Source organism: Plecotus auritus (assembly GCF_963455305.1).
Source record: "Plecotus auritus genome assembly, chromosome: 3".
Classification (NCBI taxonomy): Eukaryota; Metazoa; Chordata; class Mammalia; order Chiroptera; family Vespertilionidae; genus Plecotus; species Plecotus auritus.
The window spans coordinates 169,566,047-169,584,272 of NC_137772.1; the positions used below are offsets into that span (position 1 = coordinate 169,566,047).

Sequence of the window (18,226 nt, forward strand, 5' to 3'; positions counted from 1 at the left end):
TCTTTATGAGTTTATTTGAGCCAAACTGACAATTTCTGGGAAGCAAAATATCAATGGTTGAGAAAATGCTCCGAGGATGACAATTTTACACCTTATTTAATATACTACAATCAGACGAGGTGGCATGAGGAGGGTTATATGTAATTTGCTGATGATAGATTAGGGAGGCGAGAGAAAGCAAATCGGGGAAAATCTCTGACATTGGATACAAACCAAAACGAAGAGACAAATACTTCTTTTACATTAGCGGGTACAGGATAGTTAAAAAGTAACTTTTACAGCACATAGAGATTGTACGCAGGAGAACAAGGTAACAATGAGGCGTTCTGTGGTCTGTGTTCCGGTGGGAGATTTTACCCTGAGGGGTCTGGGAAAGGGGATTAGTCTGACATTCCAAAGGTGTGTTATCATAGACGCAAAAAAGGCATAGGTTCAGGTAAGGCAAAGATTGACCTTTGTCAAGAAAGATACTGGCCTAGGTCATGACTACCCTCCATGAGTCACGTTTAGCTAGCAAGTTTATTTATTATTATTATTATTATAGCAAAGGTGGAAATTTATTGAAGAACAAGTACAGACTCCCACGTGGGGAGGGGGAAGAGTCCCCTTGCTAGCAAGTTTTAATTTCAGACCATCCTATGTGGTTCCTGTAGGTCTCTGAGTTTGTAAGGCCCACCATGCAGGCCTCCCCTGAGCTTGTCAGGTTTAGTATGTGACCCCTTTTCCTCAGCGAGGAATACAGTAGAAAAGAAATAAAACGAAGCCACTATAGTTAAGCTGCTAAATTACTAAAATCAAGTAGGTTGAAGCATGAGGAAATGATTCTGTCGTTGTTTTAAATAGGCTGGGAACTTCAAGTTTTGAAATTCCAGTCCTTCATCAATGCCTGGATATACATCAAACCTCCAAATGAGTCTCTGATTTCCCGGAAAAGACTAAGGATAGAATATTCCTGTATTCCTGACATCCATTATCCAGGCCACTATGCCATCTCGAGGATTACCATCTTGGACCAGTGCAGAGGTTCAGAATATCAGACTGATTCTTCTCAAGAATGTACTTTTTAAAAAAAAAAAAAAAAAAAACTGGAACATTTAAAAAAAATATAAATATATATTTTTATTGATTTCAGAGAGGAAGGGAGAGCTAGAGAGAGATAGAAACATCAATGATGAGAGAGAATCATTGATTGGCTGCCTCCTGCTTGCCCCCCACTGGGCATTGAGCCTGCAACCTGGGCATGTGCGCCCTTGACCGGAATCGAACCTAGGACCCTTCAGTCCGTAGGCTGATGCTCTATCCATGGAACCAAACCAGCCAGGACAAGAATGTACTTTTCACTGCAGGAACTTGTAGCTTTTCTTTTTTCTTCAGAACACTCTGAGTATTGCCCAGTTGTGTTTCTGGTGTGTAAACCCTACGACCTTTGAATAAATCTTTAACATTTATTTCTAGGCAAAGCCTTCAGAATCTTTTCGAGGTCACTTGACAGCATGATTGATTACATCATTGAATATTGGTGATTGATTCAATCTCCAGTTCCTGCTCTCCCCTCCCTGGAGGTTGGGGTGGGGGTGGGGGTGGGGTGGAACTGAAAGTTCCAACCATCTAATCATAAGATTGGCTCTCCTGGCAATCAGCTGCCATCCTGAAGTTCAGTCCAAAGCCTCATTAATATAACAAAAGACATCTTTATAGCTCCCAATCGCTTAAGAAATTTCAAGGTTTTTAGGAACACTATGCCTGGACTAGTGATGAAGACCAAATATATACAGGCCTACCTTGGAGATACTGCAGGTTTGGTTTCAGACTATTGCAATGAAGTGAGTTAAATACTTTTTTTTGTTTTTCCAGTGCATATAAAAGTTATGTTTACAGTATACTGTAGTCTATTAAGTGTGCAATAGCATTATGTCTAATGTACAAAACTTAATTTAAAAATACTTTATTGCCACTCTGGCTGGTTTGGCTCGGTGGATAGAGCATCAGCTTCCAATCAAGGGCACATGCCTGGGTTGCAGGCTCGATCCCCTCTGAAATCAATTAAAATATATTTTAAAAAACTTTATTGTCAAAAAATGCTAATCATCATCTGAGCCTGTTGGGAAAATGGTGCTGATAGATTTGCTTGATGCAAGGTTGCCACCATTAAAAATCAAAATTCAACCAAGTAAATTTAACAATCAAATTGACTTTATTCAACAATTCATGAATTAGGCAGCCAATTCCATGTGGCAAATAGAAAGGAACTCAAGAGAGTTGTAGAAAAGGAAATGATTTAAAGGCAGAAAGGGGGTGGGGCAAGGAAATGATTTAGCAGAGTAGATTGTTTTTATTTATTTTTATTTATTTCAGAGAGAGGAAGGGAGAGGGAGAGAGAGAAACATCAATGATGAGAGAGAATCTTTGATTGGCTGCCTCCTGCATGCCCCCTACTGGGGATCAAGCCCGCAACCCGGGCATATGCTTGATGAGAAATGGCACCATGACCTCCTGGTTCATGGGTTCACACTCAACCACTGAGCCACCCAGAGCAGGCGAGTGGGTTGTTTTTAGGCAAGGTCACCTTCCTCTGGGGGGCCTGGCATTGGCCTATCTGGCAAATTGCGTCACTAGTGCTGACCAGGAAATTCCAGACTGACTGGTTAAGATTACATTCCTGGGAGAGGCTGAGACTGCAATTAGATTAGTTATTGCTGACACTGCAATTGGTTTGTTAACGTGCATTTAGCACACGGGACTCCATTTGGGGCCAGTTCTCTCTCTCTCCCTCTCTTTCTCTCTGTCTCTCTCCAGGTTGTTAAAGTAGTTGGTTGGAAAGGCTAAACGGGCCCAAGACTCTTGCAAGCCTTGCCGCCCAGTGTCTCAGAGTCTTGCTGAAGGTTTAGAGTCTATTGGTTGTCTGATGCTCCACTTCAGGGCACTTGGTGGTAGCTTTATGTATCCCACTGAGCCTCTCACAGATAAGTATTTCATGTTTGGCAGCATTTAGTTGAATGTTTGCTTTCATTATAACCTACCACAGTTAGTGGTAGTAAGATTGTGGAAAAGGGGACACAAACTAACTGATGATTGCTGAACAGCCAAACCGGCTTAGATCAGTTGGCATCATCCTGTGTGTTCCTCTTCCCATCCATCCATCCATCCATCCATCCATCCATCCATCCATCCAGGAATCACTGAGCCCTCCCATGTGCCTGCGTGGGGGTTTGTGCCCCGCTGCCTCCTATCACCCGCAGTGAGATAGGAGAGAGGCTGGAACAGAAGGGCCTGGAGCCTGCGGAGCTCCTACGTCCTGGGAGGGAGAGCAGAGACCAGGGGAGGCGACCAGAGCTTGGATAGGAGCTTGGAGTTGGGATCAGGGTTTTCGGCAGCCGCGGGAGGAGGTAGTGGTCCTCCACCTGGTGCATCGGCGCTTCAGAAAAGCCAAAACTGAGGTGGGGTGGTTGGAAACGCCCCACAACTGCTCGCGGGGGCCGGCCGGCTGTCCCAGGCCGCGAGAGAGTGAAGGCGCTCGGAGCGGGGGTCCTGGGTCGCGCGGGGGCCCCCTCCAGGCTTGGCGGCTTTGAGCCCCGCACACCTCGCTCCGGGTCCCGCCGGGGCGGGGCGCTGCGACCGAGCGACGGGGGGCGCTGCCTCCTCCGGGACGGCGGGGGGCGCTGCGGGCCGGGCGGCGGGGGCGGCCCGGGCCGGCGCGGCGAGCGGCGCGGCGGATGGAGACTCTGGCCGCGGCCGGCGGCGCCGCCTCCTCGTCGGGCCGGGCACGGCGGGCCGGGGCCTTTGTGTGAGGCGGCGGCGGCGATGGTGCTGGGGCCCCGCGGAGCCGGGTAAGTGCGGCCGGGCCGAGGGTTGCCCTCGCCCGGGCCCGACCCCCGCCCTGGCCTTCCTCGCTCTCGGCCGGCGCCCTCCTGCCCGCTCCCCTCGCCGGACCCACCCTCCCCTGCGCGCGCCTGCCCCGCCGCTCCGCCGCCCGTCCCTGGCCTCCGGCGGCCCCGCGCACCGCGTGCCCCCGCCCCTCCGGAGTCGCCGGGGAACTCGCTGCTCCTGGGGGAGGAAGGGACCGAGGTGCTCGGTGCCCCCCAAACGGAGTGCCCCGGCCCGATCCAATGCCCTTTCTCCCCGATTCGGCCTCGGGAGGAAAGACCGGCGCCCCGGGATTGTTGAGGTGCCTCCTCACAAGTTCTGATCCTGCCCCCTCCTACCCCCACTCAGGCTGCCCAGCGCCCCGACCTACTGACGGCTGAGTGTGGCCACCAGGGCCTGGGAGATGCTTGGCTGGCACCCAGACAATGCCCAGGGGCGTCCTGGGCCCCCGCGAAAGTTGGGAGTTAGTGGAGTGTGCGAGGTGGAAGGGACTGTTGCGCCGGACAGAAGTGAGGCAGACCAGTGCTACCGCCCTCTCCCTTAGGATGCAGGCTCCCAAGGGGAAAAGTGCTATGGAGCCAGCCTTTTACCTATACAATTAGATGTTTTCTCATGGCAACAAGTAAATCTCTTAGTTCGTGTCAACATAAGCATCAAACCTGGAAAGGGTGGTGGGAAGAAATCAAGCATATTTAAGAAATATTAAATACCACAGTTAGGTTCTACTTTGCTTTACTCCTTTGAGTTCTAAAGTATTTTAACTTCATAGCTTACAAAGAATGTGGGAGATCAGTATCTGAATGGCTCTGGGTTGTGGAGAGGAGAGAGTAGGCAGGTAGTACAGGTAGGGAGAGACGGGAACTCAAAAGAATGAGCAAGAGATTTACTTAGGGATTGAAAGGACAAGCAGTGTTAGAAAACTAAAAGGTGGAGGGGCATCCTTACCTTTTCCTCAGCAGCTAAAGGAGCTTTGCTAACTGTTCAAATATGTGCATGACATACTTAATGAGACAGGACAGCTTGTATTTAGGAGGAAACTCATTTGAGCCAGTTGCTCGGTCATGAAGCATAGGATTGTGTCTGAGAGGATACCTCTGGCTTGGCTCTAAGGCCTACAACCTCTCTTACTGACTCTTAAAGACCAAGCTATCAGATTTGTTTCAGTGATTTTGGCTTTTGGTGTAACAGCTCTGTATTTGGGTCTGTGCAGGGGGAGGGGTAATTGTTCTGTCATGTTTGTTATCCTTGCTCTCAGCAGAATGGAGCAGCTCTCCATGTCTGTTCACTCTGCTCCCCACCTGAGGTGTAGGAACACCCAGACTAGTAGTGGTTTCTCCTGCAGAACACCCCTCCTGCAGGGATGTGTTTGGCCATCCATCTTCTCTCTTTGCTGTCCCCAGATTAACCGTGCTGATAAGGAGGCAACTTCACAGGAGCTGCTAAGATGGGCATGAGGATCAAACTACAAAGCACCAACCACCCCAACAACCTGCTGAAGGAACTCAACAAGTGCCGGCTCTCGGAGACCATGTGCGATGTCACCATCGTGGTGGGGAGCCGCTCCTTCCCGGCCCACAAAGCTGTGCTGGCCTGCGCAGCTGGCTACTTCCAGAACCTCTTCCTGAACACTGGGCTCGATGCCGCCAGGACCTATGTGGTGGACTTTATCACTCCCGCCAACTTCGAGAAGATTCTGAGCTTTGTCTACACATCTGAGCTCTTCACAGACCTGATCAATGTTGGGGTTATCTACGAGGTAGCTGAGCGTCTGGGCATGGAGGACCTCCTCCGGGCCTGTCACTCCACCTTTCCTGACCTGGAGAGCACTGCCGTGGCCAAGTCCCTAACCAACACCAGTGAGAGCCACTCGGGCACCCTGAGTTGTAGCTCAGCAGAACCTGCCCATCCCCTTGGAGAGCTCCGGGGTGGTGGGGAGCACTTTGGTCCTGATAGAAACTATGTTTTACCTAGTGATGCTGGAGGAAGCTATAAAGATGAAGAGAGAAATGTCACCAGTGACTCTAACCATAGCCTGCCTCTGCCACAGCAACCACTGCCGCCAAAGACAGAAGACCATGATAATCCTGCGCCTTTCACATCTGTACCTAATGTGGTGACCCAGCCAGCCCTGGGCACTGTCAGCATGGCCATCCAAACCAGCACAAGCTCCTGCCAGCCATACAAACTTCAGAGCAATGGAGACTTCAGTAAAAACAGCTTCTTCCCCCCTGACAATGCGATAGACATCACCACTGGGACCAACTCCTGTCTGAGTAATAGCGACCACTCCAAAGACCCAGGCTTTGAGCCGATGGATGACCTCCAGCTGGAGGACTTGGGGGATGACGACTTGCAGTTTGAAGACCCCACAGAGGAGATAGGCACAGCTGAGGAGGTGATTGAGTTGAGTGATGACAGTGAGGATGAGCTGACTTTTGGAGACAATGACAACCGAGAGAATAAGGCCATGCCTTGCCAGGTATGCCACAAAGTTCTAGAGCCCAACATTCAGCTGATCCGACAGCATGCTCGGGACCACGTGGACCTGCTGACAGGCAACTGCAAGGTATGTGAGACTCACTTCCAGGACCGAAACTCCCGGGTGACCCATGTTCTGTCTCACATTGGTATTTTCCTCTTCTCCTGCGACATGTGTGAAACTAAATTCTTTACCCAGTGGCAGCTGACACTCCACCGACGGGATGGAATATTTGAGAACAACATCATTGTCCACCCCAATGATCCCCTGCCTGGGAAGCTGGGTTTGTTTTCAGGGGCAGCCTCTGCAGAATTGAAATGTGCTGCCTGCGGGAAGGCATTGGCCAAAGATTTCCACGTGGTCCGGGGCCACATCCTAGACCATCTAACCTTGAAGGGCCAGGCCTGCAGTGTCTGTGACCAGCGCCACCTCAACCTCTGTAGCCTCATGTGGCACATGCTCTCCCATCTCGGCATTTCGGTCTTCTCCTGCTCTGTCTGTGCAAATAGCTTTGTGGACTGGCATCTCCTAGAGAAGCACATGGCTGTGCACCAAAGCCTGGAAGACACCCTCTTCCGCTGCCACTTGTGTAGCCAGAGCTTCAAGTCGGAGGCTGCCTATCGCTACCATGTCAGCCAGCACAAATGCAGCAGTGGCCTTGACCCCCGGCCTGGCTTTGGGCTGCAGCACCCAGTTCTCCCGAAGCGGAAGCTGCCAGCAGAGGAGTTCCTAAGTGAGGAGCTGGCTTTACAGGGCCAACCTGGGAACAGCAAGTATAGCTGCAAGGTTTGTGGCAAAAGATTTGCCCACACAAGTGAGTTCAACTACCACCGGCGGATCCACACGGGCGAGAAGCCGTACCAGTGTAAGGTATGCCACAAGTTCTTCCGAGGCCGCTCAACCATCAAGTGCCACCTGAAGACGCACTCAGGGGCCCTCATGTACCGCTGCACAGTCTGTGGCCACTACAGCTCCACCCTGAACCTCATGAGCAAGCACGTGGGTGTGCACAAAGGCAGCCTCCCGCCTGACTTCACCATTGAGCAGACCTTCATGTACATTATCCATTCCAAAGAGGCGGAAAAGAGCCCGGACAGCTGACTGGGTCCCACCGGAGCCAAGGGGAGCTCCCGGGTGGCAGCCAGGACATCGATTTTCTAGTGGCTGTTCGTCCCACCCTAGCTGAAGTTACAGTTTTGCCTTGCTAGGAATTCTGTTCTGTCTTGCGTTTAAAGAAGAAAAAAGAAGAAATAGCACATGAGCTGTTACTGTTTTAGAGAAGCAGCGGCCCTATCATGTTTACCTCCTTACCTGTTCTTGCCCACGAAGGGCTGTGTTTTTTATTCTTTTGAGGCTGGCCTTGGGATCTTGTCAGGCAATTGGTGTCAACTAGATCCCCTTCCCCAGCCTCTCGAGTTTTATGCTGCTAAGAACCCAGCCAACAGCCTCACTGAATAGAGGAGGTGGAGAGAGTTTTCACTGTGGGTTTAACTGCCAGACCTCCATCTGGGACAACCAACTGTGAGAGAGTTTGGCAGTGTGGTCATTTAGAAAAGACTAGTCAGCAGGGCAGCTCACCTCAGGTTCCATTCCCAGCCCTCAGCAGGGAAAAGGCAACAGGGATAGAGGTGCCTGTTGTTCCACGCCTCTAATCTGCTGACTGGACAGTAAGATCTTTTGGAAGCTAGATCCAAACTGAGGACTGAGCTTTCTATTTAGATCAGAAAGCTTTGGGATGAATCCTGGCCAGGGCCACCAGAAGAGGTCCTGCAGGGCCACCAGAAGTGGCAGCCTGGATGGACAGGAAGGGAGGTTTCTCTTTTTTCTCCTCAATTCCAAAGAAACATGATTTCATGGAGTGATGATGGTCCAGGACGTCAGGCCTTCCCTGTGGGGCAAAGAGGACAGGGAGCCATTTGATATAGTCGGTCCTATGTCATCTGGCCACCTCCATCAACCGTGAATTTTCTGTTGGAGAAGTGGGGATGTCTCTGGCAGCAGCAGCCTTGCCTTAATTTATATCCTGTCTCTCACCTAGAAGTGTGTTTGACCTGTAGTGTAGATGAGAAGACCCATGAGCTGGAGTGATGGACTGGAAGCCCTTCAGGATTAAAGGGACCGAGTAATTGGTGGTGTGTAGCGGGATGCCTCTCTGTCCCAGTTGGGCAGAGAGCTTTGGCAGTTGACTTTTGACCTGCTGGAATTTATCCTGATCTGTTTTTGTGTTGCCGCCAGTGGGCGCTATTGGCTGACAGCTAGTTCAGGCCCTCCCTCGGTAGCTGGGGAACATTTCTGCCCAGCCCTGGGGGCTTTGTTGTTAGTTGGCTTTTGAGGGGGCCCTTGATCTCACATACTCATTGGCTCACCTCAGTACACACTACCTCACCTGCTCAGGCCAGCGCTGGGAGTCCCTGAGCTAGGCCCTGACACTGCTCCTGGTGGGACTCAGCAGCATCCCGGGCTGTTTCACAAGCAAGTGGTTTTAATTAACTCACAAAGCCTTTTTGGACATTAATATTTATTTATTTTTATTTGTGTATACATATTACCCAGCATCTCTTGGATAAGAGACTTCAGGAAAATGAGTTTCTCCCCAGCAAGGAGCCATATCCAGGGGAGAATCCTGGCCAGAACTTTGGGAAATAGGCTAGAACTGGGAGAGAATGTTTCAAGCCTTTAAACAGGGCAAATTCTTTTTGTTCTCCCCAGATAGGCTCTTACAGAATATACCCAGGGAATCCTTTTTTTAAAAAATATATATTTTTATTGATTTTTTTACAGAGAGGAAGGGAGAGGGAGAGTTAGAAACATCAGTGAGAGAGAAACATCGATCAGCTGCCTCCTGCACACCCCCTACTGGGGATGTGCCCGCAACCAAGGTACATGCCCTTGACCGGAATCGAACCTGGGACCCTTCAGTCCCCAGGCCGATGCTCTATCCACTGAGCCAAACCAGTTAGGGCCCAGGGAACCCTTTAGGCAATTGATGTAAGAACTAGAGAGTTGGGGCTTGTTAAATTCCTAGGCCTTTCCTCCTCCTCCCATCCTGTGATGGAGTAGATTGGGGACTGGGCTGAGGGGACCAAGTCACATGAAGGACCTTTTTGCACATTTTCTCATTCCTCCTAAACTCGGAAAGCTGTATTAAGACATACAGGCAAACCAAAGCTTCATCTTTGGTGCACCTGCTGCCTCTCTCCCCAGCCCTAGACTTACCCAGCCTCTGACTTGGAGCGCATGGCTCTCTGCTGGGTGACCACTACATGAAGGGACTTGTACACATGGCCACCTTTCACCATCTAAACCAGCCGTGGGCAAACTACGGCCCGCGGGCCAGATGCGGCCCGTTCGGCTGTTCTATCCGGCCCGTGGAGCCGAAAGAGCGGAGGGTTCTCTTGCTCTCCCCTCCGCTCCTTTACTTTGAATTTATATTAGTTCATACAAACACTCCATCCATGCTTTTGTTCCGGCCCTCCGGTCCAGTTTAAGAACCCATTGTGGCCCTCGAGTCAAAAAGTTTGCCCACCCCTGACCCAACTTACGAATCTTCCCTGGGGACAATCCCTGGGGACTGTCGGGAAAGCAGTGCTGAGACTACTCATCTCTGACCAGCTTCTCCTTTTCCCACACTGACGTTTAGAAATCTAAGAAAGAATATATGTAAAAGTGTTTGCTAAGCTTTTCCAGCCTGAGCGATCCCTCCCAGACTGTTGGTGAGGACTGGTTTCTGAATGGCCAGATTTGAGGGAGTTGGTACTGGAACCCAGTGAGTATGCTGGACAAACCCTTTTCCTTAACAGAGGGCGTCATGGATGCTGGGTAGTCTGTATACTTAACCTGAAACTGTGAAGTATTCCCTTTTTGCCAGTAAACCAAAAAGCAAATCCTTGAAACTTTGCCCCTGAAACACTCAACAAAACACTGCACTCCCTGATCCTCCTGAGGCCAAGTGGTTGATCAGGGCGGCCCACTTGGTTGCAGTCAGACATGTAGCAGGGTCAGTAGCTCATGAGGCTCAGTGACCAAACCCTGTTTCTCCACATGTCCCCTGTATTCACACCCAACCCCGCCCTCTGTTCAGTCATGTTTGCTGCCCCTGCCTCTAGCTCCTCCTTTTCTGAACTGTTTTACTTGAAACACTATCGTGTGGCAAAGGGCACTCTAGGATACCTAGTGGAAGATAATTCATTTTATTTTGAGTTTTTTATTTTTTCAACCTTTGTTTGATTTTGTCACGCCCTCTGCCCTGGAACTCAGTTTAGCACTGTCTCCTGCTGTATCCTTCTGAGGTTCTGTTTGACCCTTGAATGTCTTCTCCCTTTTCCTCCTTTTTCTTGTTCTGTACTCCAGACTGGCTACATAATTGGCAAAGCCCTTTACTTAAAAATTATGTTTAAGAATTTCAAGATGGCAATTGTAGAGCATTAAACCAAGGTGAGGTTGTTCTCAACCTGCTTACTAGGGGGAGAGGGGAATACTTGGATGGCACACTGGGTAAAGAGCAGAGGCTGCTGTGGCCAGAGGAGGGGATCATTATCCTGGCTCTTCTGTGACCCGCTGCCCCACTGGGCAGCTCTGCTGGACCCTCATACTGGGCCCTCAATTTTAAGACTCCATGGAGTATCTAGCTCATGGCTAATTGGGAAGAAAGGAGGTGGGGGTGGGGCTCTGGCCCAGGTGACCCCTAAGAACCAGAAAATGGGTAAAAGTTCTTTTTGACTTTTCTTCTGACCTGTCAGCACCCTTTGTCTCCAGGACAAGCCTTTGGGCTTAAATACCTTCTCCCAGTGAGGTTTTGCTACTGATGATTTTTCTCCCTCTTCTGGCCTCCTCCTGTGCCCTTGTTTTCCCAGACTCCTCTACTGTGGAAATTAATTTAAATCCCTCTATGGATGGACACTGAGTTTATTGCCATGGGAGTAGGCTATGTGGAGAAGTCTGTGCCCATATGGGAGTCTCTACACCTCCTTTTTCCTAACCCTGCACTGAATGAGTCAGGAAGTAGGGTACATAGCATTCATTTCAATGTGGTTATCATCATAAAGTTGACATCAGGATGAAAACGGAATTATTTGGATTTCAATATTTCTTTAACACCCTTCCTTTGTCCAGTCCTCCCTCCCCTCCCACTTCTACTAGCTAAAGTCTCTTACGAAATGGAGAACAGTTGTTGATGTGTAACTCCTTCCATTAAATTAATAAGTACTGACCTAATATTTAAGTGTTTACTATCTATTGCTGTAAAGTTTTGTATATTTTGTAAACTTTTTTTCCCAAATAGTAGATGTCTAAAATCGTTGTACATCTGATTCTTTTATATTCCATTGTTCGGCACAAAGTGTGGTTTTTATTTAGAATAAAAAAAGGAAATTGGACATGGGAGTTCTTTTCCTGTTTACTGTGATCATGCTCATCCCTTGAGTTGGGGAGATCTGGACAGTCACCTGTTGAGTATCAGTAATTTGCTCAGCACATTTAGGCTTTTTCAAGCCTGAACGGTCCCTCCCAGACCTTTTCCTTCCCTGTAGCTGGAATTCCCCAGGGTTAACTTGTTGACCGGTTTTTTGTTTATTTGTTTTTCAAATCAATTTTTATTGATTTCAGAGAGGAAGGGAGAGGGGGAGAGAGAGAGAAACATCAGTGATGAGAGAGAATCACAGATTGGCTGCCTCCTACACACCCCCTACCAGGGACTGAGCCCACAGCCAGACATATGCCCTTGACCGGAATCGAACCCGGGATCCTTCAGTCCACAGGCCGATGCTCTATCCACTTAGCCTGGCTAGGGCTTGACCGGTTTTTAGTGGGAAATTAAGTCAGTGACCCAACTTTTTCAGGGGGACCATCCCTGAGGGGATCTTCTGTTGGCCCAGAGAGTGAAGTGGAACTCAGTCAATGTCTGGTTGGATTTGAAAATTGGCAATAAGTTGTCTTGCCAGTGCCATCTAATTCACTGTGACAGGGTATGTTGGAGTGGAGAGAGGCAGGTCAAACAGAGGAGGCAGAGGTTTGGAATAATTTCCTGAGGTTGATAACAAATGCCCCCCAACAGGGAAGGGTGTGATGTGGTCCATTTGGTCTCAGCACACTGCCTGGCCCTGGCCCCCGTCACTGCTCAGTAAATGCTGAGCTGAGCAGCCTTGCTGCCGTCAGCACAGCCTGTTCCCTCTCCTCCCAAGGCCCTAAGGAAACATGCTGCCAGGGAGATAACTGGTTGCCGGAGTGAAACCCGTGAGAAGACCACAACCTTGGGGAAGTGGACTCCGGTAACCTGGGATGTGACAGATAGAAAACTGGGTTTTCTTTAGGAAACTTGTGGAGCCCGAGTCAGGAGGCAGTGATATGGGCATCACATGTTGGCTTGGTTTTTACGGGGCATCAGGGGAGAAAGTCTTTTTACTGTGTTTTCTGCACTGTGGGGGAGCCCTTACTGTAACCCCAGGTTACACTCTGGACTCTCCTGGGTGGAAAGCCTTCAGCTCTGTGCCACTGAGCAGTTGTTTGTAGCTTAAGAACCTTTAAGGTTGGGCCCAGTGAGCAGGGGGATTATAGATAACAATTCCCCCCTGCTTCTGACCCATGGGCACACACCATTGGAGCACATGTTTATGCATCTGCTGAATGCAGGTTCAGATTTCTGAAAGCAGAGGAGACAGCGCACCAGGTCAATGACTTATTCCAAGTTAAACATTCCAGACACACAGCATTGGGCAGGACAGAGGTCTCAGTGATTGTGTCCCTGGGCCCTCCAGTCTCCACCGACAGGACTGAGAGACCAAGGACCTGGAACCAGTGGACTTGAACCTGCTCTTAGTCAGAGTTCGTGGACATGGTCCTAGTTTCCCAAACTGACAGCCTTTCCAGAAAACCTGCTTGTTACCAGGAGCAGCGGTCGCCAACTGGTGGTCCGTGAGGTCCGAAAGGTTGGCGACTGCTGACCGAGAGGACGTCTCATCCTACCTGTAGACAAGTGTTACTAGAAGTAAGTTGCTGGACAGATAAATCGTGAAAAGACTAGACACGGGAGAAAGAAGTACAAGGATGGGAACTGACAGAAGAATACCAGAACCCTGCCCTGTGACAGAATTGGGAAATTTCTGCTTCCTGTCCTGTGCAGAGACCAGAGGCTGAGGGACAGAGCATCTGTCAGTGCTTGCAGCTGGCTGTCCCAGGGTCTGCTCCCAGAATGGATGTCTCTTGTTATTTTTCTACGGTCTGGGGAGAAAGGGAGGGACAGGGATGGATTTCTGATAGCATCTAGTTTAGATCCGAAATGTCCTAGATCCAAAGCTGGGAGGAGATGGGCTAGCTATGAGGAGCAATTACCCTGGGGCAGCTCCTCTGCTCTGGGGGGAGGGGCTCAGGATGGACAAGCGAGGGGAGAGTGTCAGCAAGGAAATGGAGAACTTCCTGGATGGTGGAAGCGGGTGGAGGACCATCCTGCCAGCCCAGCTGCGGGGTGCCCGTGCAGACCTCGGCTTCACCCCGCCCTCTTCCCCACTCCCTCCACTATCACAGCACTGAGGACGGCTGCCCAGAAACCTCCTGCTGAGACCTTCTGGTTTCTTGGCCTCTGGCCTCTTGTCCCCACAGCCGGCGTGGTGCGCTGGGAGATCAGCAAGCACACACATGAAAAGGAAAGTTTTGAGAGGTTCCTGCAGAGCTCACTCTTCCGGCCAGGGTGATTTCTGCAATGCGTGTACTTTCTGCTGAGCATCTGTTTAGCTTTAGCTCCTTCCCCACTCACAGCTGCAAGTGCAGCCTTTTAGAGATCCAGAGTCATGGCTGGCTCTATTATTTATTTCACCCTTTTTCCTGTGCATCTGCCTTAGACACAGGGACTGAGACAAATAGGACAACACCAAGGCCCATTCTTGATCCCTCTCTGCCCTTTCTCCCTCTCCCCACCTCAGGGTATAAGATAGACTCCAAGTCGACCATGAGTGCTTTGACCCTTTTCCCTGCTCCCCCCCAAATCTCTCACCTACACCTCCAGCTTTCTACTTCATGAGGGAGGAGAGTGAAACCCACCTCAGCTGGCTGTAAGAGACTGAGGAGCAGAGATGGGTGAAGTGTTTGGTGCCTGGAAGTGCAGGCTGGGGTGGTGGGGGCCCGCTGCAGTGGGCTCGGTGCCCTCCATGGTGATGATGATGGAATGCTGCGTGGAGGAGGAGGAAGACGAGGCACGTCTGCCTGCCCTGGGCTGGGCCTTGGGAAGGTAATGGACCACAGCACTCAGCAGCCGGTCCCGGAAGCCGGGGCTGAGGAAGTTATAAAGGATGGGGTTGACGACGCAGTGGAGCATGGAGAAGCAGTCGATGACATCATAGAAGAAGTAGAGCAGGTGGACCAGGTAGCAGTGGAAGTGGATGTCGGCCCCGTACAGTGAGAGCAGCAGCAGGTTCATGTGGTAGGGCACCCAGCAGACAGCAAAGACGGCTATGTAGGCGCACATCAGCAGACAGTGGCGCCGGCTCTCAGGCCGTCCTGCCCGCTTAAGCCGCCAGGCCGTCAGCACATTGAAGACTGTGATGAGAGGGAAGGGCAGCAGGAAGCCCAGGATGGTGGTGGACAGGGCCACCGCCAGGGCCCATGTGCTGTAGTTTTCAAAAGGTGCCATGAAGAGGCACATGGGCTCGGAGATCTCCACCAGCTCCATGTGGACCACCTCGGGCAGCGGGATGATGGCCGAGAGCACCCAGACGCCCGCACACACCGCCCGCCGCACTCGGTGCTGGTGGCGCTGCCAGGTGGGAGAGGCACTGGTGAGGGTGACGTAGCGGTCGATGCTGAGGCACACCAGGAAGAAGATGCTGCTGTACATGTTGGCAAAGTAGAAGTAGTGGGTGAAGCGGCAGGAGAAGCTGCCCCAGAGCCAGGTGTAGTCCAGCATGACCTCTAGCATCCACACGGGCAGAGACAGGATGATGCCCAGGTCCGCTATGGCCATGTTGAGGACGTAGAGGTTCAGCAGCCCCGCCCGGCCCGAGCAGCGCCAGTTGACACAGATCACCAGGAGGTTCTCCACCAGCCCGACCACGAAGATGGCCAGGTAGAGGACAAAGAGGGCCACTCGCTTGGTGCTCTCGCTGAGCTCAATGTGGCACTCGGGCAGAGTGTGGTTGAAGAAGTAGAGCAGGTCCGTCCAGTTGTGGATCTCGCCAAGGTCACTGGCAGGCCCCGCAGTGACCCCGATGGAGGGCCCGGACTCCATGCTGGACGTGACTGACATCAGGACCAGCAAATGCCTAGTGGGGAGAAGAGAGTGTTGGAGGAGAAAGGAGACTTGGAAAACAGTCTTGTGTCCCCCAGGTCGCAGGGCCCCGGGACCAGGAGGCTTTGGGGAAAGATCCTGGGTCTGCAGAGGCAAGAAAGGGAAGGTGAACATTCAAACTGTGAGTAAATAGCACACAACTTACTTCTCAGCTTTGACCCAAGAGCAGAGATACTTTGCTAAGGGGCCTCAATGGTGGGACACACCAGATCTCTGCCCAGCCTGTCAGGCCCACCCTTCTCCAGCCTCAGGTGGGCTGGCTGGCTCCGACCTCCACTCACACCACTCCTCAGGAGGCTCTTGCTCTGTCTTGTCATGTGGGCTTTGGATGCAGCTCTCTCTCTCTCTCTCTCTCTCTCTCTCTCTCTCTCTCTCTCTCTCTCATCTGTGGATCATGCAGGAAAGGCAGTTATCTCCAAGCCCCATTCCCTTCTTCCCTGAGAGAGGGCAGCACTCACCTGAGTTTCCTTAGGGGCACCTCCAGTCCTGGAGGCAGAGGGTCTGGACTATTGGGGAGCTGCAAGGAGCCTGGAGGGACAGTGGCCTTGCGGCTGCCTTTGCTTCGGCTTCAGGGCTGCCCTTCTCATCCGGGAAGCAGTATCACTGGCTGAGGCTCTGTGGGAAAGGACCGGGATTTTTCCTGCCTTCCCCCAATCCAGTTAGAGGGGAAGTCACAGCAAAAGACCCAGTGGGCCAGTGGTGGGGAGGAGTCAGGCTGCAGCATTAAAATCCAGATTCCTCACTCACTAAACTAACGGTGGGAATTTACCTCTTTTAGAAAAAAAAAAAAAAGATTCCTTTATTTATTTATTTATTTAGTTTTGTAAATCCTCACCTGAGGATATTTTTCCATTTATTTTTAGAGATAATGGAAGGGAGGGGGAGAGAGCTGATAGAGACACATTGATTAGTTGCCTCCTGCACATACCCAACCAGGGCTGGGGCTCAAACTTGCAACTGAAGTACGAGCCCTTGATGGGAATTGAACCCAGGACCCTTCAGGCCACAGGTTGACACTCTATCCACTGAGCCAAATGGGCAAGAATATGTGTTTGAGAATAAATGAGCCACCAAGGTGAAGTGCTTAGCGCAGGGCTGGGTCTGTGTTTAATGCTTTACATATGCATGTGTTTTCCATTCTAAATCAGCTTGGAATGCCTCTCTCCCACGTCTGTCTTCATTCCTACTGAAGCAGAACTGGACAGGGTGGGAGGGCTAAAAAAAATGTGAAAATCAGTCAGACTTTTAATCGCTCTGGTCCTTCCTCCATTGACTCCCCCTCCACCCTTGCAATTCTCCCCAGCCCTCCTTTGGAGATTTGAGTTGAGAATCTGGGGAGAGAGGAAAGACTGGATCTGGGGTGGGGAGGGGCAGCATTGAGTTTCAGGGAGAGTCCTGGGTGGAGAGGAGGAGAACAGCTTCTTTTCTCCACGGCTCCATATTTCTCATGAAGTATGTGTATGGAAGAGCAGAGAGAGAGAGAGAGAGAGAGAGAGAGAGAGAGAGAGAGATATTGAAAGTCACTGAGCTTCTCTCTCCCTCCAGCCATAGGGTAAGCTCGCAGCATGGATTGTATTGTGGAACATTTTGTGTCGGCAGAGCTTCCTGCTTTTCAGTGCACTTTCACCTCAGTTAATCATTTGATCCCTGTGGGGAGGTACCCCTGGGGGAGGAAGGATGGGCTTCCTTATGCCCTGTGAGGCCCAGAGAGGTTGTCCATCTTACCCAAGCCACACTGGCGGATGGCAGAGCCACCTGGAGCTGGGCCTTGTTTCGTAGGATGTAGAGCAAGGGTGTGTTGGCTGGAGGGGATTAGATATATATTTAATTGAGGTGAAATTCCCATAACAATATCAACCATTTTAGAGTGTACAATCGGTGGCACGTAGTACACTCATTTTGTTGTGCAACCACCACCTCTATCTAGTCCCAAAACATTTCACCACCCCAAAAGAAACCCCATACCCATTCGGCGCACATTCCCTATTCCCCTCTTCGCCTAGTTCCCGGCAGCCTGCATTCTGCTTTCTGCCTCTGTGGATTTTGCCTATGGATATTCAATATAAATGGAATCATACAATGTGTGACTTTGTATGTGTTTTTTTCACTTAGCATAATGGTTTTGAGGTTTCTCCACATTGTAGCATGTATCAGTTCTTCATTCCTTTTTATGGGTGAGTAATAGTCCATTGCATGAATATAATACATATTCTTTATCCATTCAGGGAGGGGATTTTTTTTTGAAGTTTGCTGATTATTTTTTTATTAATTTTATTAAACTCTAGTGGCCTGGTGCATGAACTCATGCACATTGAAAGTAAATTAATTGGAAGAAATATTTTAATATCGCTATTCGCCCTTTCTCTATAATAGAAGTGTTAACCAAATTCACGATCGACAATGACAGATCGAAACACATGTGTGCGATTGGTGCCAGCAAGAGCTTTATATATATAGATAAGCTTGCTATTAGGCCTGCTTTCTGATTTAGCTAAACTTTCTCCAGCCCAGTGAAGCACCCCAACATGTCTTTCAGGTAATTGTCAGCAACACAGCAGTAATATCAACACAAAGCAGATTGTTATTGTAGATCACACAGGGAGAACAAA

The 18,226-nt window shown here is 50.4% G+C and overlaps 2 protein-coding genes across 3 annotated transcripts; one reads left to right on the plus strand and one right to left on the minus strand.

Annotated features, from left to right (window-relative positions):
* The first annotated feature begins 3,297 nt into the window (after nt 1–3,297).
* Nucleotides 3,298–7,574, plus strand: ZBTB39 (zinc finger and BTB domain containing 39). 2 transcript variants are annotated; one of them, XM_080661467.1, is made up of 2 exons: nt 3,298–3,437; nt 5,265–7,492. In XM_080661467.1, the coding sequence occupies exon 2, from the start codon at nt 5,309–5,311 to the stop codon at nt 7,442–7,444; it is 2,136 nt and encodes a 711-aa protein (XP_080517593.1). In that variant the 5' UTR covers nt 3,298–3,437; nt 5,265–5,308; the 3' UTR covers nt 7,445–7,492. The 2 variants fall into 2 exon arrangements, with proteins under 2 accessions (XP_080517593.1, XP_080517592.1); XM_080661466.1 differs by lacking the exon at nt 3,298–3,437 and adding an exon at nt 3,689–3,827 and having other exon boundaries at nt 5,265–7,574.
* A 5,769-nt stretch (nt 7,575–13,343) lies between these two features.
* On the minus strand, nt 13,344–16,247 carry ACKR5 (atypical chemokine receptor 5). The gene is made up of 2 exons (XM_080661468.1): nt 16,076–16,247; nt 13,344–15,591 (listed from the first exon to the last, which is right to left on the minus strand). The coding sequence occupies exon 2, from the start codon at nt 15,573–15,575 to the stop codon at nt 14,376–14,378; it is 1,200 nt and encodes a 399-aa protein (XP_080517594.1). The 5' UTR covers nt 15,576–15,591; nt 16,076–16,247; the 3' UTR covers nt 13,344–14,375.
* Between the last annotated feature and the right edge of the window lie 1,979 nt (nt 16,248–18,226).

Bases quoted from the DNA above. Each gene is read 5' to 3' on its own strand.
- ACKR5 (XM_080661468.1), bottom strand. From the start codon at position 15,575: ATGTCAGTCACGTCCAGCATGGAGTCCGGGCCCTCCATCGGGGTCACT.
- ZBTB39 (XM_080661467.1), top strand. From the start codon at position 5,309: ATGGGCATGAGGATCAAACTACAAAGCACCAACCACCCCAACAACCTG.